Source organism: Emys orbicularis, chromosome 22, assembly GCF_028017835.1.
Source record: "Emys orbicularis isolate rEmyOrb1 chromosome 22, rEmyOrb1.hap1, whole genome shotgun sequence".
Classification (NCBI taxonomy): Eukaryota; Metazoa; Chordata; order Testudines; family Emydidae; genus Emys; species Emys orbicularis.
In genome coordinates this window covers 1,809,122-1,829,882 of record NC_088704.1, presented here as the reverse complement: position 1 = coordinate 1,829,882, position 20,761 = coordinate 1,809,122, and the positions used below count along the sequence as shown (strand labels likewise).

At 51.6% G+C, this 20,761-nt stretch overlaps 1 protein-coding gene across 1 annotated transcript in view; it reads left to right on the top strand.

The window, feature by feature from the left end:
• RAP1GAP (RAP1 GTPase activating protein) overlaps positions 1 to 20,761 on the top strand; it is a 151,322-nt gene that overhangs the window by 39,920 nt on the left and 90,641 nt on the right. Inside the window, exon 2 of the mRNA XM_065421442.1 lies at positions 7,124 to 7,202. Within this exon, the coding sequence (XP_065277514.1) occupies positions 7,124 to 7,202 (79 nt within the window). The remainder of the gene's footprint in view (positions 1 to 7,123; positions 7,203 to 20,761) is intronic.

Sequence of the window (20,761 nt, the reverse complement as noted above, 5' to 3'; positions counted from 1 at the left end):
CTCCAACACCTGCAGCACCCAGCCTGGTGGGATGGGCCAAAGAGCTGGGAAACACTCTCAAAGATGCATTGAGGCCGGTATATGAAAGTGCTCCATACAAGCGGTTACGTTCATTCTCGGGGGTGTCACCTGTACCCCCAGGGGAGGAGGATTACGAGACCTGGAGGGATTTTACGGTGCCACTTGTCCAAGAGTGGGAATGCTCTGATGCTGAGAAGTGGAAACGTGTGCTTGAGAGTCTGAGGGGACCTGCCATGCTAATTATCCAAGCCCTGAAAGACTCCCAACTAGCTGCCACAGTGCAAGACTATTTAACCACTCTTGAGAGTGTCTACGGTACTACTGATAGCAGTGAAAACCTGTATTATCAGTTCTGCCATACCTATCAGGAGCCCCACGAACGATTGTCGGATTTCATCAGGAGACTAGAGGATTTGCTACAGCAGGTAGTGCAGAAGGAGGGCATCCCCACCAAGTGTATTGATTCCGCTAGGTTGGACCAAATCCTTCGGGGCACCCGACAAGATGTGTTGATGTTGTGGCGACTGCAGCTGAGGGAGCGGGCCCAAAACCCACCCCCATTCCACAAGCTCATTCGAGAGATACGTGAAGAGGAGGAGCGATTGTTGCAAGTGGATGCAGTGGTGCAGCCGAAGATGGCAGGGAGTCGCACCACCACAGTGCTTGGAGAGATGGAAGATGCCCCGTCAGTGGCAGCAGCACTGAGAGATTTGACCTGAGAAGAGGCCATGATGAAGGCTTGAGGATGACATACTGTGCCATCCTCAAGAGGGGAGAGTAGCAGGAGGGGTGATAGCCAGCGAGAAGGTTTCTGTTATAACTGTGGAAGAGATGGTCACTATGCCTTGGACTGCCAAAACAAGACAGATCATGCAAGGGTATCTCAGAGATTGCAGCAGACCATTAGGAAGCTTCAGGGAAACACCAACAGGGCTTGGGGAAGGAGCAACCCAAGACCCTGAAATTCCAAGGCTCCCCAGAAAAAAACACAAACAGGGGTTACCCAGATGGGCTGATAGGCCCCCAGGCTATAGTACCATTTCGTATAGAAGGACGATCGTGTGAGGCATTGCTGGACAGCAGATCACAGGTCACCATACTCTATGAATCTTACTACCGAGAACACCTGCAGCATTTACCCTTGCATCCCCTGTCTGGCCAGGGGAATGGCTGTGACTCCTGCCTCTATCTGGGATATATCCTGTTAAATGTTCAGTTTCCAAAGAATGTTGCAGGGGTAAACCAGGAAATAGAAACATTGGCACTGGTCTGCCCAGATCCAAAGGGAAGAAAGTATGCACCTTTAATCCTAGGGACAAATGCAAACCTGTTCCAGAGATTGGCGTGGAAATGCCGTGAGATGGCAGGGAACAACTATCTGCAGGAGCTGCCAATGCACACTTTATGTAAAGCCGCATACCAGCGAGCAAGGGGGCCCCCATCCCAAGAGAAGACCAAGGCTAGACCTTTTGGGAGGGATAGTTTCCAGTTTGGGGATTCCCCCATTCCTGCTGAGTGGAAGGACCGCCTGTGTGAGAAGTTAGTCAAGAGGAAGGCTGTTTTCTCTATGCACGAATGGGATGTTGGGTGTGCACATGATGTGGAGCACCATATCCGAATGCAGGATGGTCGGCCTTTTCGAGAGAGGTCAAGACGATTAGCCCCCGCTGATATTGAAGATGTGAGGCAGCACCTACAGGAACTGGTTCAAGCAGGTATCATTGAGGAATCCAGGAGCCCCTTCGCATCGCCGATCGTTGTAGTACGAAAGAAAAGTGGAAAGGTGCGCATGTGCGTCAACTATCGCACTCTGAACCGGCGGACGATCCCTGACCAATACACAATGCCCCGGGTGGAAGATGCCTTGGATAGCCTGAATGGTAGCTGCTGGTTCTCTGTCCTTGACCTCCGCAGTGGATACTATCAAGTGCCCATGGCACCACAGGACCGGGAGAAGACAGCATTCATCTGCCCTTTAGGGCTTTACCAATTTAATCACATGCCTCAGGGAGTATCTGGAGCTCCAGCCACGTTTCAGAGACTCATGGAGCGGGTGGTAGGGGACATGCACCTGTTGGAGTGTCTGGTGTACCTGGATGACATCATAGTGTTCGGGCGCACTTTAGAAGAACACGAGACTCGACTGTGCAAAGTCCTGGATCGTTTGGAACAGGCTGGCCTCAAGTTATCCTTAGACAAGTGCATCTTCTGCCAGACATCCATGCGGTATGTGGGACACATAGTGTCTGCAGATGGTATAGCTACAGACCCAGAAAAGGTGAAGGCGGTAACCACCTGGCCAAGGCCCACAACTCTCAAGGAATTACGGTCGTTTCTGGGATTCTGTGGCTATTACCGCAAGTTTATCAAGAATTTTTCGCACATTGTATATGCACTCACAGAGCTCACCAAGGGATACCCCCCCACAAATAAGAAGAAGGGGAACTCACCTCTGCATCAATACTTTAATGTGGGTGCACCTTTTGGAAAGCAGTGGACTGCTGAGTGTGAAGAAGCTTTCCGTAAAATCATTCAACAGCTCACGCAAGCACCTGTTTTGGTGTACGCTGATCCCACCCAGCCATATGAACTTCATGTCGATGCAAGCTACACCGGTTTAGGCGCTGTCCTTTATCAAGAGCGTGAGGGCAAACTCCGACCGGTAGCGTTTGCAAGTCGGGGTCTCACACCGCCTGAGAGAAACTACCCTGCTCATCAAGTGGAGTTCCTGGCATTGAAATGGGCCATCACAGAGAGGTTCCATGACTACCTCTATGGGGCCAAGTTCACTGTAAAAACCGATAATAACCCTTTGACATACATCAAGACAACAGCAAAATTATCCGTAGCAGGGCACCGGTGGTTAGCAGCACTCTCTGCCTATGATTTCACTCTGCAGTATCGACCCGGTCGAACAAACATGGATGCAGATGCCTTGTCTCGGCAGCCTCACTCTAAGGATTTATTACCCAATGATCAAATGAATGTGGAGACCCCTGAATTGAGAGCTTTATGCCAACGGGTATCCATTGTGGAGGAAAAATCCACAGCCAATGGAGAACGAGCAATTGACTGTCTGGGTGCACCACCAGAAGCCATACCCATAGTCTACTCAAGTTTTACTAAAGTACAGGACCCTCAGCTGCCCAAACTTCCCTTTTCCAGGGCCTGCAGGCTGCCTCTCCCTCTCCTTGGAGCTCCAGCGCTGCCCCCTGGAGTTTCCCTCCTTTTTTCTTACTCTCCCCCTCCCCCTTAGGAAAAAGATTTAAAGGGCCATGCTCTCTAAACCCCAAAGGGGTTACAGATATAAATTAGCAAATTCTCATCCTGAGTGGTAAACAGGCTGGCAGATTCTTAAGGCACAAGTTGCCTTGACTTTCCCAGGTTTTCATACACAGGCTAAAGATCCTTCTAGCCTCGGACCATCACTCCGACAGTTCAGTCCTTGCGACTCCGGTGTTTCCAGGTGTGTTGTTGCAGGGAGAGTGAGGTCCCCCAGTGTTGTCATTGTCCCCCTTTTATATCTTCTTCCCACTTGCTGGAAAGCTCTTTTGCTGTGACCTGAGTCAAACAGTTCCCATTATGCAGTGCTATGTCTGAGAGTATCAGGGGGTAGCCGTGTTAGTCTGTATCTACAAAAACAACAAGGAGTCTGGTGGCACCTTAAAGACTAACAGATTTATTTGGGCATAAGCTTTTGTGGGTAAAAACCCAGAAATCACCTACTACAGGACAGGCCCAACAAGGACAATAACAGAACACCACTGGCCATCACATACAGCCCCCAGCTAAAACCTCTCCAGCGCATTATCCACGATCTACAACCTATCCTGGAAAATGATCCTTCACTCTCACAGACCTTGGGAGGCAGGCCAGTCCTCGCTTACAGACAACCCCCCAACCTGAAGCAAATACTCACCAGCAACTACACACCACACCACAGAAACACCAACCCAGGAACCAATCCCTGTAGCAAACCTCGTTGCCTACTTTGTCCCCATATCTACTCTGGCGACACCATCAGAGGACCCAACCACATCAGCCACACCATCAAGGGCTCATTCACCTGCACATCCACTAATGTTATATATGTCATCATGTGCCAGCAATGCCCCTCTGCCATGTACATTGGCCAAACCGGACAGTCTCTACGTAAAAGAATAAATGGACACAAATCGGACATCAGGAATGGTAACATACATAAGCCAGTAAGTGAACACTTCAGTCTCCCTGGTCATTCTATTACAGATTTAAAAGTCACTGTCATTGAACAAAAAAACTTCAGAAACAGACTTCAAAGAGAAACAGCAGAACTAAAATTCATTTGCAAATTTAACACCATTAATCTGGGCTTGAATAGGGACTGGGAGTGGCTGGCTCATTACAGAAGCAGCTTTTCCTCTCCTGGAATTGACACCTCCTCATCTATTATTGGGAGTGGACGACATCCACCCTGATTGAATTGGCCCTGTCAACACTGGTTCTCCACTTGCAAAGTAACTCCCTGCTCTCCGTGTGTCAGTATATAATGCCTGCATCTGTAACTTTCACTCTATGCATCTGAAGAAGTGAGGTTTTTACCCACGAAAGCTTATGCCCAAATAAATCTGTTAGTCTTTAAGGTGCCACCAGACTCCTTGTTGTTTTTATCTCTGAGGGGTTTCTATTGCACACAGTTCCTGGGGTAATCTTGGTGCTTGTGTGCATCTCCTCAATAAACCATTAACATTGTTTGGCCTTTTTACTGTTGTACCTGAAAGGCTGCGTTCAGCCTCACAACATGTTTCAGTAACACACACATAGCCAAACTTCATAACTTCACATATGATGATAGCACATACAATCGAACGAGATATTAATGTCTAGCAGATCAAAACTTTTAGAATGATACATCACAAGGCGCACTTTGTACAAAACATATCCTAACTACATGACAGTGGTGAATGTTGGGGTGCCAGCGTGTCACACCGCACACACTGCGAGGGATGTGGGGGGTGCCCGGTGTGCTGCAGTTCTAGGCCCTGCAAGGGTTGGGAGAGGGGAGTGCCCAGCGTTCCATGACTCTGAGTCCTCGGGGAGGGGTGTCCAGCATGCCGTGGTTCTGGGGGAGGAGCACCCAGCTTTCCGTGGTCTGGGGGTGGGGCGCCCAGCATGCCCTGGCTCCGGGCCCTGGGGGGAGGGTGGCAGGGAAGTGGGTGCCCAGGAGTCACTGCTGGCGCTGCACACTGGGGGGCTCTGCCAAGGTTCCTTGGTGACTTTCCTGGCCAGGCCCAATCCTGTGAGTCACTCTCCAGCCTTGGCATGCGCCCGTGGAGCCAGCAACAGGTACGAGTCCCGTGTGTCAGGAGGGACCTAGGGCATCTGTGCCTGGCTCTGCATGGAGTAAGGAGCTGGGGCTCACTCAGGCCCCAGGACAAGCTGCTGCCCTGATGCCCGGCCCCTTGTTGGCAGGCCAGCAGAGCCAAGGAGTGAGCGCGGCCCAGAGACCAAGCTCCCTGTTTGCCTGGCTGAGGCCCTTTGCTGGGGGGTGCTGGGCCTGCCACTCCCTGGAGATAGCGGCCTTCAGTCCCAGAGCGGCCAGTGGCAGGCAGCATGGTCTAGTGGCTAGTGTAGCTGGTTCTGTCCCTGGCTCTGCTGCTGGCCTGGGCACAGCCCTCCCCTCCCCCCTCCAGCTCGCTGCTCCCCCACGGCTGCCTGGCCTGTTCAGACTCAGCCCTTTGGGCAGGGCCCAGCTCACTGTGTCTGGGCAGTGCCCGTGCAGGGGCCCTGATCTCAGCCAGGTGCTGCTGTAATGGGCGTGAAAATGTGTGTGGTGTCAATTCGGAGTGACTCCCTGACCCCAGTGCAGGGACTGGGTTGGGCTGGCGTACGTGGGCTTGGAGCCCAGCCCATGCTGTGAGACAGACCCTAGCGGGAGGAGGGGGGTGACAGACTGTGGTCCCTGCGTTCGGGGAGCAGGCATGCAAGGCTCGCTGGTGCGGGGTCTGCATGGCAATTAGAAGGATTTCGCTGGGTGCAGAGCATGGTAGCACTGCCCCTGTCGTTGCTGGTGGGCCTATCTGGCGGTGCCAGCGTTAATATTTGCCTGAGTAAGGCAAACACAGCTGGGAATGTCTGCCCAGCAGGCCTGCCCAGCAGTGGGTCTGAGCAGCAGCGGCTGGGTCCAGGGCAGGTAATGCAGCCACCTGCACTGGGATCTGTGGCTCCTGCATGCTGAGAACTGGGCCATGTGGATCCTTTGCCGTGGGGCAACCAAAATGCACCCCAGAGCTTGGCGCTCCCAATGAGAGCACCGGTTCCCGGACCAGACGCTCCGTGCTGGATCAGACAATGATGCATTCTGGGATCTGTGGCCTTGTGTGCTGCCTGAGAGCAGGGGAGCTGTAATCTGCTTCCTCTCAGGCCACCCGGCAAGCGGGTTTCTAAGGCTGGGGGCTGAGCTGTCACCCTCGTTTTCAGCTGGGCAGAGTTCCCAGTTCAATCCCTCAAAGTGGTGTGAAGGGGCCATCTGCTGCAGCTCTAAGCCTGCGCCGGTGTGAACCCCTCATTGCTAGTACCAGCTGCCTGGATAATAACCCGATCTCCTTTGCAGCTACGCAGCTGCTGTTGCTCCTTCTCCTGAGAGTGGCAATTCACTAGCTGTCTCTGCGTGGCTCTGGCCAGGTGTGATGGATGAGGGAACGCAGGTTGCAGTCCACTAGCCAGACACAAGGTACCAGGTGCAGGAGTGTCTGTTGCAGTCCATGGAGCAGCTGCGCTGTCCGCTGGCTGCTTCGGTAGCGTGTTCGTAACTGGAGCAATGTCCAGTCGAGCCTGCTGCTGCTGCACTTTCCTGGGGATCTTCGTTAAATGCAAGTGACCTGAAGCTAGCTCCTGACGGGCCCCTGCAGCGCTGTGTCTCTCCTGGATGCGTTACCAGGCTGCATCTCCCCTTTGATGCGGCTGCTGAGCGGCACCTGGTGGCTCCCCGGCCTATCCTCTCCTCGACTCCTTTGGGATCCCCACTGCTGGCCTCTCTCCTCCCGGCCCCTCCGGCCCCAGCCCAGCTGGAAAGGTCACAGCCATGGGGCCAGCTGTAATATGCGGGTTTCTTCTCTTTCAGGAAGAACGATGGGCCAAGCCAGCATGTCTCACACACCGTAGAGCTGCCCTGGGTGGGCTCTGCTCCACCCCACCCCAAGGTAAGAGTCCTCTCCATACCCCCCATGCCGCAGCACCTTCCCCAGCCCCCCGGGACACCCAGGTGTGGGTCCCTGCAGCAGTGACTGAGCCGGGGGCCGTGGCTGCAGACAGGCCCTGGGTGGGGACACCCCAGCTGCTGGCTCTGCAGGGGGAGCGCTTGCCATGGTAGGCAGCGGAGTTTAGTGGCCTAAGCAGGAGGCCTGTAGTCAGGACTCTGAGGTTGCACTTCCAGCCCTGCGTCTGACTAGTGTGAGCTTGGGCAAGTCCCTGCCCGCTCCGTGCCTCAGTTTCTATTTCTTGGAGGGTCGCTGCTGCCCGAGGCTTTGATTAGTGGATGTGTGTAGGTGCCATGGGTAGGTCTCTGCAGCCTGGACAGGCTGGCACTTCAGGGGCAGAGACCCTGTGGGATGCTCACCCTGAAATACCACCGCTGTACAGTCTGAGGTGGGTAGCTGCCAGCCCCTCTCTGCACTGGCACAACAGAGCCAAGCTCCCTCGAGCTGGGGTTGCCCTACTCCAGGATTTGTGCCACCTCCTGCAGGTGGTGCCTGGGCCGGGCACAAGCTGGGCAGGAAGGAAAGGTGTGTTTGCAGGTAGTGCCCTGCTGGGGATTTTGTCCCAAGGTCACTTCCCCCACACTGGGTAGGTGAACGCCCTCAAAACACAGCGGGCCAGATTCAGGTCTGGAGTAACCCCGCCAGGGGTCAGCAGAGCGACAGGAGTGGGATCTGGACCGGCTCTTTCCTCTGAAGAGTGCGCTCCTTCCCTTTTCATGCCCAGGCCCTCCCACATCCTCCCCAGCTGATCCCCCCTGCAGTATTTGCAAGGGAAATGAGCACAGGGCAGAGGTGAGAGCCTGCAGCTCTGCCTGGTGCTGGGGCCTGCCTAGAGGGCAGAGGGTTCTGGCCCCTGCCAGCCAGCCCCTGCCCTGCCCCTGCTTCACCAGCCTGGCTCATAGAGGCGGATGAGTGGGGAGTGGGTGCCAGGGCAGGGGGTGAGGATGGGCATCAAAGATGGCACAGACCCATCGCCTAACCCAGCCCCTGCCAGGGCAGGGTCCTTCCCTTTGGTACCGTGTCCTCAGAGACCCAGGGTGACTGCGGGAGAGCTGTGGACAAGGGCACTGGTCCGTCCTTGTTGGCTGACATCAGAGGACATGACCCAGAAGCCCATTGCCCATTTCCCTGTCACATCACATTCTAAGCCCCCCTCTTAGGGTGACCAGACAGCAAGTGTGAAAAATCGGGACGGGGGTGGGGGGGTAATAGGAGCCTATATAAGAAAAAGACCCAAAAATCAGGACTGTCCCTATAAAATTGGGACATTTGGGCACCCTACCCCCTCTGCTTCGCTGTCCTCTCACACCCTGAGGTGTCACTGTGGGCAGGGTCAGTGCCCCAGCCAACCCCAAATGGGAACCTGCCTCTGCCACACCCAAGGTTCTGATCTGTCTGGCTCCTTATGGGTTAATTGTGGAGCGAGGTTTAGGGAAACCTTGTAGCCAGAGTTCCGAGGAACCCAGCCAGTCCTCAGCCTGGATACCCTCTGTGAGCCCTGCAGCCACTTGGGTTGGTTTTCTTTGCTGGCAGGTTTTCATCTGGATACCCTCAGGATGCTAATTGCTCCTGGGTCTGTTTCTCCCCTGGGGCCAGACTCAAAGGGCCTTGAAGCAAATAGAAAGACTCCTATTGACTGTTTGGTGCTCGTTTTTTTCTCCTAGTTTTTCTTTGACTCAGGACTACAGTTAGTCTTATGCAATGAGAATTGCCGGGATTGCTCTGCTGTCCCTTTCAGATCAGTATCAGGTTTGCATCCCTCTTAACCCTCTGACCCCACTTCAGCTCTCCATGATGTTTCAGATCTTGTTGGCAGAGGTTCTCAAGGTCTGTCCTCTCTCTCCCCCTGCACTCCTAGGATGGGTTGTCTGGACTTGCCGATTTGAGGCTGTAGGTTAACGTAACATAAAAGTATGTTTTCCAGAGTGCTGTGTAAGCTCGAAAGCTTGTCTCCTTCACCAATAGAAGATGGTCCATTAAAAGATATTTCCTCACCCACCTTGTCTCTCTAAGAACATAAGAACGGCCATAGTGGGTCAGACCAATGGTCCATCTAGCCCAGTATCCTGTCTTCTGACAGTGGCTGGTGCTGGAGGCATCAAAGGGAATGAACAGAACAGAGCGATTTCAAGTGACCCTGTTGTCCAGCCTCAGCTTCTGGCAGTCAGAGGTTTAGGGAAGCTCAGAGCATGGGGCTGCATCTCTTACCATCCTGGCTAATAGCCATTCATGGACCTATCCTCCAGGAACTTCTCTAGCTCTTTTTGGAACCCAGCTATACTTTTGTTTTTCACAACATCGCCTGGCAATGAGTTGCACAGGTTGACTGTGCATTGTGTGAAGAAATACTTCCTTATGTTTATTTTAAAACTGCTGCCTATGAATTTCATTGGGTGACCCTAGTTCTTGTGTGATGTGAAGGGGTAAACAACACTTCCCTATTCACTTTCTCCACACCAGTCATGATTTTATAGACCTCTATTATATCCCCCCTCAGTTGTCTCTTTTCTAAGGTGAACAGTCCCCGTCTTTTTAATCTCTCTTCATATGGAAGCTGCTTGATATCCTTAATCATTTGTGTTGCCATTCTCTGAACATTTTCCAGTTCTAATATATCTTTTTTTTTTTTTGAGTTGGTGTGACACACTATTCAAGATGTGGGTGTACCATGGATGTATATAATGGCATTATGATATTTTCTATTTTATTATTTATCTCTTTCCTAACGGTTCCTAACATTCTGTTCACTTTTTAACTGCTGCTGCACATTGAGTGGATGTTTTCAGAAAACTATCCACAATGACTCCAAGATCTCTTTCTTGAGTGGTAACAGCTAATTTAGACCCCATCATTTTATATGTATAGTTGGGATTATGTTTTCCATTGTGCATAACTGTGCATTTATTAACCTTGAATTTTATTTGCCATTTTGTTGCCCAGTCACCCAATTTTGTGAGATCCCTTGTAAGTCTTCACAGTCAGTTTTGGACTTAACTATCTTGAGTAATTTTGTATCATCTGCAAATTTTGCCACCTCACTGTTTACCCATTTTTTGGATCATTTATGAATATGTTTAACAGCACAAGTCCCAGTACAGACCTGTGGGGGACAGCACTATTTACCTCTCTCCATTCTGAAAACTGACTATTTATTCCTACCCTTTGTTTCCTATCATTTAACCAGTTACTGATCCATGAGATGGCCTTCCCGCTTATCCCATGTCTGCTTTACTGCTAGTTTACTTAGAGCCTTGGTGAGGGACCTTGTCAAAGGCTTTCTGAAAGTTCATGTACACTACATTCGCTGGATCACCCATGTCCACATGCTTGTTGACCCCTTCAAAGAATTCTAGTAGATTAATAATGGCGAGGCATTATTTCCCTTTACAAAAGCCATATTGACTCTTCCCCAACAAATCGTGTTCATCTATGGGTCTGATAATTCTGTTCTTTATTATAGTTTCAGCAATTTGCGTGAATTTGCGTACTGAAGTTAGGTTTACTGGCCTGTAATTGTCAGGATTGGCTCTAGAGCCTTTTTTAAAAATAGGCATTACATTGGCTATTCTCCAGTCATCTGGTACAGAGGCTGATTTACATGATAGGTTACAGGCCACTGTTAGTAATTCTGCAATTTCATATCTGAGTTCCTTCAAAACTCTAGGGTGAATCCATCTGGGCCTGGTGACCGATCACTGTTTAATTTATCAGTTTGTTCCAAAACCTTCTCTAATGACACCTCAATCTAGGACAAGTATCAGAGGGGTAGCCGTGTTAGTCTGAATCTGTAAAAAGCAACAGAGGGTCCTGTGGCACCTTTAAGACTAACAGAAGTATTGGGAGCATAAGCTTTCGTGGGTAAGAACCTCACTTCTTCAGATGCAAGTAATGGAAATCTCCAGAGGCAGGTATAAATCAGTATGGAGATAACGAGGTTAGTTCAATCAGGGAGGGTGAGGTGCTCTGCTAGCAGTAGAGGTGTGAACACCAAGGGAGGAGAAACTGCTTCTGTAGTTGGATAGCCATTCACAGTCTTTGTTTAATCCTGATCTGATGGTGTCAAATTTGCAAATGAACTGGAGCTCAGCAGTTTCTCTTTGGAGTCTGGTCCTGAAGTTTTTTTGCTGTAAGATGGCTACCTTAACATCTGCTATTGTGTGGCCAGGGAGGTTGAAGTGTTCTCCTACAGGTTTTTGTATATTGCCATTCCTGATATCTGACTTGTGTCCATTTATCCTCTTGCGTAGTGACTGTCCAGTTTGGCCAATGTACATAGCAGAGGGGCATTGCTGGCACATGATGGCATATATAACATTGGTGGACGTGCAGGTGAATGAGCCGGTGATGTTGTAGCTGATCTGGTTAGGTCCTGTGATAGTGCTGCTGGTGTAGATATGTGGGCAGAGTTGGCATCGAGGTTTGTTGCATGGGTTGGTTCCTGAGTTAGAGTTGTTATGGTGCGGTGCGTGGTTGCTGGTGAGAATATGCTTAAGGTTGGCGGGTTGTCTGTGGGCGAGGACTGGCCTGCCTCCCAAGGTCTGTGAAAGTGAGGGATCATTGTCCAGGATGGGTTGTAGATCACTGATGATGCGTTGGAGAGGTTTAAGCTGAGGGCTGTAGGTGATGGCCAGTGGAGTTCTGTTGGTTTCTTTTTTGGGCCTGTCTTGTAGCAGGAGGCTTCTGGGTACACGTCTGGCTCTGTTGATTTGTTTCTTTATTTCCTTGTGTGGGTATCGTAGTTTTGAGAATGCTTGGTGAAGATCTTGTAGGTGTTGGTCTCTGTCTGAGGGGTTGGAGCAGATGCGATTGTACCTCAGCGCTTGGCTGTAGACGATGGATCGTGTGGTGTGTCCGGGGTGGAAGCTGGAGGCATGAAGGTAGGCATAGCGGTCGGTGGGTTTTTGGTATAGGGTGGTGTTAACGTGGCCATTGCTTATTTGTACTGTGGTGTCCAGGAAGTGGACCTCCCGTGTAGATTGGTCCAGGCTGAGGTTGATGGTGGGGTGGAAGCTGTTGAAATCTAGGACAATCTAGGACAGCTTCTCAGATCTGTCACCTAAAAGAATGGCTCAGGTTTGGGAATCTCCTTCACACCCTCTGCAGTGGAGACTGATGCAGAGAATATTTAGCTTCTTCACAATGGCCTTGTTTTCCCTGAGTGCTCCTTTAGCACCTCAATTGTCCAGTGGCCCCACTGATTGTTTGGCAGGTGTCCGGCTTCTGATAGTTCCAAATATCCTCTCCTATGTGTAGGAGGTTTCCATCCCTTCTGGTTGTCCGAATGTCTTCTCCTTCGGACAGAGAAAAGGAGGAAAAGAGGTTTAGCCCCCAGTCATTTTAGAGCCCTGCATGTAATGGCCCCTGTGTCGCTTAGGAAAGAGCCGACTCTCTGAGACTCCCCCTTCCAGTGGTTGCAGATCCTCTCCCCTGGGGCAGCATGAGCGTACTCTGCAGAGCCCGTCTCTGCCCTTCTCCTGCCCTGCAGCCTCGGCCGACCCTGTTCCTTCTTCTTTTGTTGCTGCTCCAATTTTTCCACTCACTGCACAGGCATTTTTTACCCTTGGATCTTCCAGCTGGTTGCTCAGGAAGCGACATTAGCTGCTGCTGGATCCGGGGCCCTTCTCTTTCCGGCTCTGCCTTGGGGGCTAGTTGCACATGCTTAGGATTCGCCACCCTTCTTTGTGTAATGCCGACAGACCCTGGTTGGCGGAGAGCAGGATCAAACCGGGGATCTCTGGAGCTTAGTGCATGAGCCTCTGCCGCATGAGCTAAAAGCCAACTGCCTGTTAGCTAAGGCTGTTATGCTTAAACAAACCACACGAGATCTTTTTATAGCGGAAAAGGCAACACGCCGCATTTATTGAGAATACAGCAATTAGCATATGCTTTTCAGTCACACACACACACCATGCACACAGTCCTGCCAGTCGATGTTTATAGTTACCAGTCCAGAGTCTGGATCAATCTAGTGGCCAGCCAGATTGGTCGCAGAGGGGAGCCGGGCTCTGTCGGTCGCGATCCGATGCTCCTGGAATTGTGGCAAGATGAACCCAAAGCCCCATGGCAAAGCACCCTGTTCTTATAGTCCTTTTTCTCTGTTGAAGTCTATGGATTTTGCTGTGTCAGTTTATGGCCGGTTACTCCTCAGTGGTTGTTATCTTTTGCAGTAGCGTAACTAGGGGGGGAGCGGGGCAGCTGCCGCTCCCCCACTGAGCCTTGCCAATTTCTTGGTGCCTTTTTACTCACCCGGGGGAGCGATAAAAAAAAAATGCACCACCCGCTGCGGCGCTTTTATTTTACTCACCCGGCAGCGCTCCGGGTCTTCAGCGGCACTTCAGCGGCGGCTCCTTCAGTCGCTCCGGGTCTTCGGCGGCGGCTCCTTCAGTCGCTCCGGGTCTTCGGCGGCGGCTCCTTCAGTCGCTCCGGGTCTTTGGCGGCATTTCGGCAGCGGGACCTTCAGTGCTGCCAAAGACCCCCGGAGCGAGTGAAGGGCCCGCGGCCGAAGACCCCCGGAGCGAGTGAAGGGCCCGCGGCCGAAGGCCCCCGGAGCGAGTGAAGGGCCTGCGGCCGAAGACCCGGAGCGCCGCCAGGTGAGTAAAAGCGCCGCTGCGGATGGCGCCTTTTTTTTTTCAATCGCTCCCCCTGTTCCCTCCACCTGGCTACGCCACTGGTCTCTGATGGCCCAAAACATCTCCGGGAGGGTCATCCTGTCTGGTTTCGATTTAATCAATTATCTTGTGTTTTAAGGGTGCCAGCCTTCACCTCAGGGTTGTCAGTCTGCCCCTCCTCAACCATGGATGCGTGTTGATGATTCTCTGGTGTCTTTAAGTCTCTTCACTCCTCCTCCCTTGGCCATCTGTCTTCAGCAATGGCCTTCACACCTTATCTTTTCCTGATGCCTGCATTCCTCATTCACACAAACAGTTCTTTACAGAGACCTTCAAAAGGTAACAAATAGCAGTGTTTTATGTTGAACAAGAAAGGCATCGTAAATTAGGCCTTACTAAATCTTGCAACTATCTTTTCCTACATTGGGGCCTAGGCCTTTGAAATTCCTCTAATCTTATTAACAGACACAGACAAGATCATGTCTGTTACTTGCAAGGCATGAATAAAAAGAAAATGGCTAATACTAGTATCCACTATCTTATTCATTTATTCTGATACCTTAATTCTTACTATAAAACATACACTGTATATAGCCAAAATATAACCAATTATATAGCACAGTACCCATTGTACAACAAGGCTATAGAGCAGACTCATTGATCTCTCTCTCTTAGTGTTCTCAGTGCCACTAGATGGGACAGAACACCACCCCCAGGAGGCGTGTGGGTTACATTTGCACATGGCAGTTTCGGTCCTTCCTCCTGTCACCCTTGCACCCGGCGCCTCAGTGCCCCACAGTATGATGCACCCTGTCCTGCATCCTGCATCCTCGGGATGCCCTGCTTCTGCAGGCCCCCCGGGAGCTCCAGCAATGGGAGAGCTCCTGACCACGGAGGTGCAGACTGCCTCCCCTCGATCCCGGGGCCAGCCCCCGTGCCCAGGCAGGGATCCTCTCCCCCAGCAAGTTAATCCCTGCAGGTAAGAAGAAAATCCTCGGTAACTTCTTCCCTGGCTAGGGCAGACAGTATACACCCCTCCCACCCCCACTCCTGCTCAGTGGCATAGCTAGGTTCTAACATCAGGGGGAGGGAATTATTCAGGAGAGCCATGTGTCTGCTACGATCCCTCCATTCACCCAGACCATCCACAGCTCCGTCACTTCCTGGGGAAGATAAAATTCCTGCATCTCCATTCGAGATTATTGCTGGGTTTTTAGAAACCAGGGCCCCTAAAATCACCTCCCCCCTCTTCTCAGTGCCCTTCTGAATGCCCCCGCAGCGTGCAGATCTATGCCGCCTTCCCTGGCACCCAGACTCAGCCCGCCAGCCCAGAATTGCACCTGCAGAGCCTGTTACTGCCGGCTGCTGGCTATCTGCCTCTGCTGGTCTGCATGACGAACAGACAAGATACAGCTGGGCAATGTCACTGCCAGCAAGTCATGTGATGGGCAGTGTGACCTGTGCCAGCCGCCCCCCACTTACCCTGGCACCTGCCCTGACCGCCTGGGACGACCCAGCACCAGGGCAGGCGGGGAGGGAAGAGCTGATCTGCCCCTAGGGACCTTGTCCTGTGCTTTAGCCTATTCCGCCCCCCAGTCAGGATGTTTCTTCTGATATTCACGCCCTCTCCTCCCACAAGTCCCAGCCATGACCCCTGTGTGCCACACCCAACAATGCATCCCCCTCCTTGGGGTTTGCAGCCTTTGCCTGTTCCCAGACTGGGATCCTCTCCCAAGCCAGATTGACATCATCCTGTCTCCAAGCTCCCTATGGCCCAGCAGTGCAGTGCCGTGCTGGCTGTGAAGGCAGCATTTGGCCTCCACCAGGTGTGGTATAGGAGGTGTAGCCCGGGGGTGCAACAGGAAGAGCAAGTTGCAGCAGCCTCGCGTAGGCTCCCTAGGACTTGCAGTGCCAGCCAGAAATACTGTAGCAGCATGTGCTGCCCCTCAGCATGCCCCCTGTGCCAGGGGAATTCTCCCTCGAGCAGGGTCTCAGGCCGGAACTGCACCCCAGGAGTGGACCAGTGGAGCTCTATGGAGCAGGGCCATCGCCTCTGCTTCAAGGGGTGTCGCCTTTCATATGCACCCCAATTGCACTGGGCCTTCTCCTGTAGCCAGCTGCAAGCCTGGGCCCCGTGCATGGTGATCTCGCTCTGTTATTCAGCCACCTGTTGTGCCGGTCAGAGACTCAGGTTTCCCTTTCTGTACAAACATTCCAGTAGCAGGAGCATGTCGCTCAGGGGCTGTACGTTATTTACAGCCGCACCCACGGTTTGACTCGAGGAGGGCTGGTCCCCACTTGGAGCACTGCACGGGGATGGGGCTGACGATAGCACTTCAGGATGATACTTTGCAGAGACTGGCTGCTGCTCTCCTCATCTGGCACCTTCAGGTATTGCCCAGAATAGCCTGGTTCATTGGTTCCGTGGTGAAATGCTCGGAGCTTGGCTCAGCTCTTGGCTGCTGCTGTCAGAACTTCCTGGGGGTTGGGCTCTGTGGGCCGTGCTGGGCATGTAGCCGTCTTCATGGCCCATCCTGCCTCGACTCCTCACCAGCCTCAGATAACAACTTTCAGAGTAGCAGCCGTGTTAGTCTGTATCCGCAAAAAGAACAGGAGTACTTGTGGCACCTTAGAGACTAACAAATTTATTAGAGCATAAGCTTTCGTGGGCTACAACCCACTTCTTCGGATATGCATCCGAAGAAGTGGGTTGTAGCCCACGAAAGCTTATGCTCTAATAAATTTGTTAGTCTCTAAGGTGCCACAAGTACTCCTGTTCTTTTTGCAGATAACAACTTGTTCCTGTGCTCGAGCGAGATGGCTCTGTCTACGCGTTCACACCTCTGCTGTGCTGGCTTCCCACAAGCATGTGGTGCAGGTGCAAGGGCATATGAATGCTGACATCCAATCCAGTTTCTGCCAGGTGTAGCCTGTAGGTCACTCGGAGTATGTCTACACTGCAGTCAAGGTGTGATTGCAGCACGCACAGATGTATCTGAGCTAGCTTGGCTGGAGCCTGCCTGGAACACTGGGGAACAACGCAGGCAGCTGGGCCCCCGCTGTGGCCACTCCCCTGTCTCCAAGAGCTGCAGTGTAGGCACCCCCTCAGCGGCTCTGTGCCTCGGTTCCCCGTCTGCACAAAGGGTGTTGTGAGGGTAAAGCAGTTGAGGTGCGCAGGCAGGCTGGCTATGGGCCCATAGCCAGGCTTGAAAAGAACTGAGGAATGTTTATGAAAGCAGGGAATGTTAAGAGTATATTAGAGAATCTCCCAAAGACAGTGGGTCCTGCATGTGTGATCACCCTGAGGACTGGATTCCAAGGGCCCTCCAGGCAGGGGGCAGATTCTAGGATGGGCAGAGGACTGGACTCAGTGACTCAGCAGGGCCCTTCCAGTGTTGTGGTTGAAGCACTACCACACTGCCAGCCCAAGCTAGCCAATGGGACTCATATTCTGAGTGCTGGGGATTGAATTCTCCTGGGGAGCTGCCCACACGTGGGCCCCAAGCCAAGAATTAGAAATGATTCTGCAAATGATCTCAGATAATAAAGCAATACCAGACTCATGGGCCGTTCACCTACAGTGAGATCAGCACTGTTCTAAGTGCCAAGTATTCTTCCAGTTCTAATGCCAGTGCAGAGGTGTCTTAATGTGCCTGTATTTCAATCCAAAGTATGGGGTGCTGAGATTCCCCATGCTCACACCCACTCCATCGTGGGTGCTAAAGCCGCAGGCACACACCCAATCACACCGTTCAGTACGCAAATTGATGCTGCAAGGCACACGCAAGTCATGCACACATGCATTGGCCACATCTTTGTACTCCTGGGGGAATTCTGCCCTAAAAATTAAAAATCCTGCACACAATATTTTAAAATTCTGCAAAAATCGGCATATTTTATTTGTCAAAATAACACAATATAATCACGCCAGTCTCAATTATTTTGGTAATTTATTTCAAAATATCTGTCAGTAAGTATGTCTGTAACAATACAGACACACAAAAAAGATTCAGGAAATGTTTTTTGATAAATAGATTCCTTACTAGACATATTAATACAGAACTCTGAGTAATAATTCATTTAAACTAAATACAGAGCCATATTTCCTGCACCTCTCAGAAGCAGTGCAAAGGCTTGGGGGAGTCAGGGGTAATGGAGGAGCTGAGGGAGAGGGAAGTCATTGCTGGGAAGGAGCCTGGGTGTGAACTTGGAGGGTTGTTTGGTGTGGGTGGGAGAAATATGGAACAGGGGTTTTTTTGGGGGTGGGGAGGGGATTGTTAGGGAGCCTCTCCCATGCAGACCCTGGCTGATTCCTGGCCTCTCTCATTCAGTCAGGCACATCTACTCCTGTCCCCATGTGTCCCTGCACCCCCCACCCCAGGTGTTCTTGAATCCCCACTAAGCTACCCCTCCCTCCCCCTCTCCCCATGTGTCCCTGCGTCTCCACTCAGCCACCCCCTCCCCTCATGTGGTCCTGCCCCCTTCCCCCATCCCCATGTGGCCCTGCACCCCCACTCCCATTCAGCCCCTGTCCTAGTCCGTCCCCCCACTAGACCTTCTGAACCCCAGTCTGTGACACACACCCCCAGCAGCCTATGTGCCTCACGCTGTCCATCCCCCCATATCCCGGTCCTCCTCACCTGGCCCCATGGGTGGGGTGCTGTGAGGAACGCAGCTTCTTTTTCTTCCCTATCCACACCAGGGGCTGCTCCCACCCGGGAGTGGCTGCTCTCTGTTCTGGTGCCACAGCGGCCCCAGGTGGGCAAAAGAAGTAACTGCAACACCTTTCCAGCAGAATGTATTTTCTTCAGTGAAAAAAATTCTACTCAGCCCATAAATTCTGCACATGTGCAGTGGCACAGAATTCCACCAGGAGTAGAATCTCCACTAGACTTTTGTACCTAGAGTCAATTGATTGCCAATTACCTCGAGGTAATTAACCCATTAGAAAAAGCTAGTGTGGACACTCCCCTCACATTTCTTCATCTATAAATGTTTGCTCTGTACTCTAGGGATCAGCTTATACTAAACATAAAGTGTGGATCAATCATGTGGAGCATGTCCCAGCTAGGTGTTAGAGCTGTATTGACTATCTCAAGTCACAACAGACTGATATCAGTATAACTGTGTCACTCAGGGGCGTGAAAAATCCACACCCTGCGGGACGTAGTTATCCCAACCTGACCCCTGGTGTAGACAGCGCTAAATCGAAGGGAGAGGGTCGACCTAGCTACCGCCTCTTGGGAGGTGGATTAACTATGGCGACAGGAGACACTCTCCTGTCAGTGTAGTAGCATCTTCACCAAAGCGCTACAGAGTGAATAGAAGCCCTTAATTTCAGTCTGTGTTCTCCAGGTACAGCAGCCTAGTGAAGACAAGGGAGTTCCTGTGTGTCTGAATAAGCCGTTTCATAGAATCATAGAAGATTAGGGTTGGAAGAGACCTCAGGAGGTCATCTAGTCCAACCCCCTGTTCAAAGCAGGACCAACCCCAACTAAATCATCCCAGCCAGGGTTTTATCAAGCCGGGCCTTAAAAACCTCTAAGGATGGAGATTCCACCCCCTCCCTAGGTAACCCATTCCAGTGCTTCACCCACCCTCCTAGTGAAATAGTGTTTCCTAATATCCAACCTAGACCTCCCCCACTGCAACTTGAGACCATTACTCCTTGTTCTGTCATCTGCCACCACTGAGGACAGCCAAGCTCCATCCTCTTTGGAACCCCCCTTCAGGTAGTGGAAGACTGCTATCAAACCCCCTCTCACTCTTCTCTTCTGCAGACTAAACAAGCCCAGTTCCCTCAGCCTCTCCTCATAAGTCATGTGCCCCAGCCCCCTGATCATTTTCATTGCCCGCTGCTGGACTCTCTACAATTTGTCCACATCCTTTCTGTAGTGGGGGGCCCAAAACTGGACGCAATACTCCAGATGTGGCCTCACCAGTGCCGAATAGAAGGAAATAATCATTTCCCTCGATCTGCTGGCAATGCCCCTACTTATACAGCTCAAAATGCAGTTAGCCTTCTTGGCAACAAGAGCACACTGTTGACTCATATCCAGCGTCTTGTCCACTGTAACCCCTAGGTCCTTTTCTGCAGAACTGCTACCTAGCCATTCGGTCCCTAGTCTGTAGCAGTGCATGGGATTCTTCCGTCCTAAGTGCAGGACTCTGCACTTGTCCTTGTGGAACCTCATCAGATTTCTTTTGGCCCAATCCTCTAATTTGTCTAGGTCACTCTGGACCCTATCCCTACCCTCCAGCACATCTACCTCTCCCCCCAGCTTACTATCATCCGCGAACTTGCTGAGGGTGCAATCCATCCCATCATCCAGATCATTAATGAAAATATTGAACAAAACTGGCCCCAGGACCGACCCCTGTGGCACTCAGCTTGATAGCAGCTGACAACTGGACATCGAGCTGTTGAGCTCTACCCGTTGAGCCCGACAATCTAGCCAGGTTTCTATCCACCCTATAGTCCATTCATCCAATCCATACTTCTTTAACTTGCTGGCAAGAATACTGTGGGAGACCGTATCAAAAGCTTTGCTAAAGTCAAGGAATAACACATCCACTGCTTTCCCCTCATCCACAGAGCCAGTTATCTCATCATAGAAGGCAATCAGGTTGGTCAGGCATGACTTGCCCTTGGTGAATCCATGTTGACTGTTCCTGATCACCTTCCTCTCCTCCAAGTGTTTCAAAATGGTTTCCTTAAGGACCTGCTCCATGATTTTTCCAGGGACTGAGGTGAGGCTGACCGTTCTGTAGTTCCCCGGGTTCTCCTCCTTCCCTTTTTTAAAGATGGGCACTATATTTGCCTTTTTCCAATCGTCCGGGACCTCCCCCGATCACCATGAGTTTTAAAAGATAATGGCCAATGGCTCTGCAATC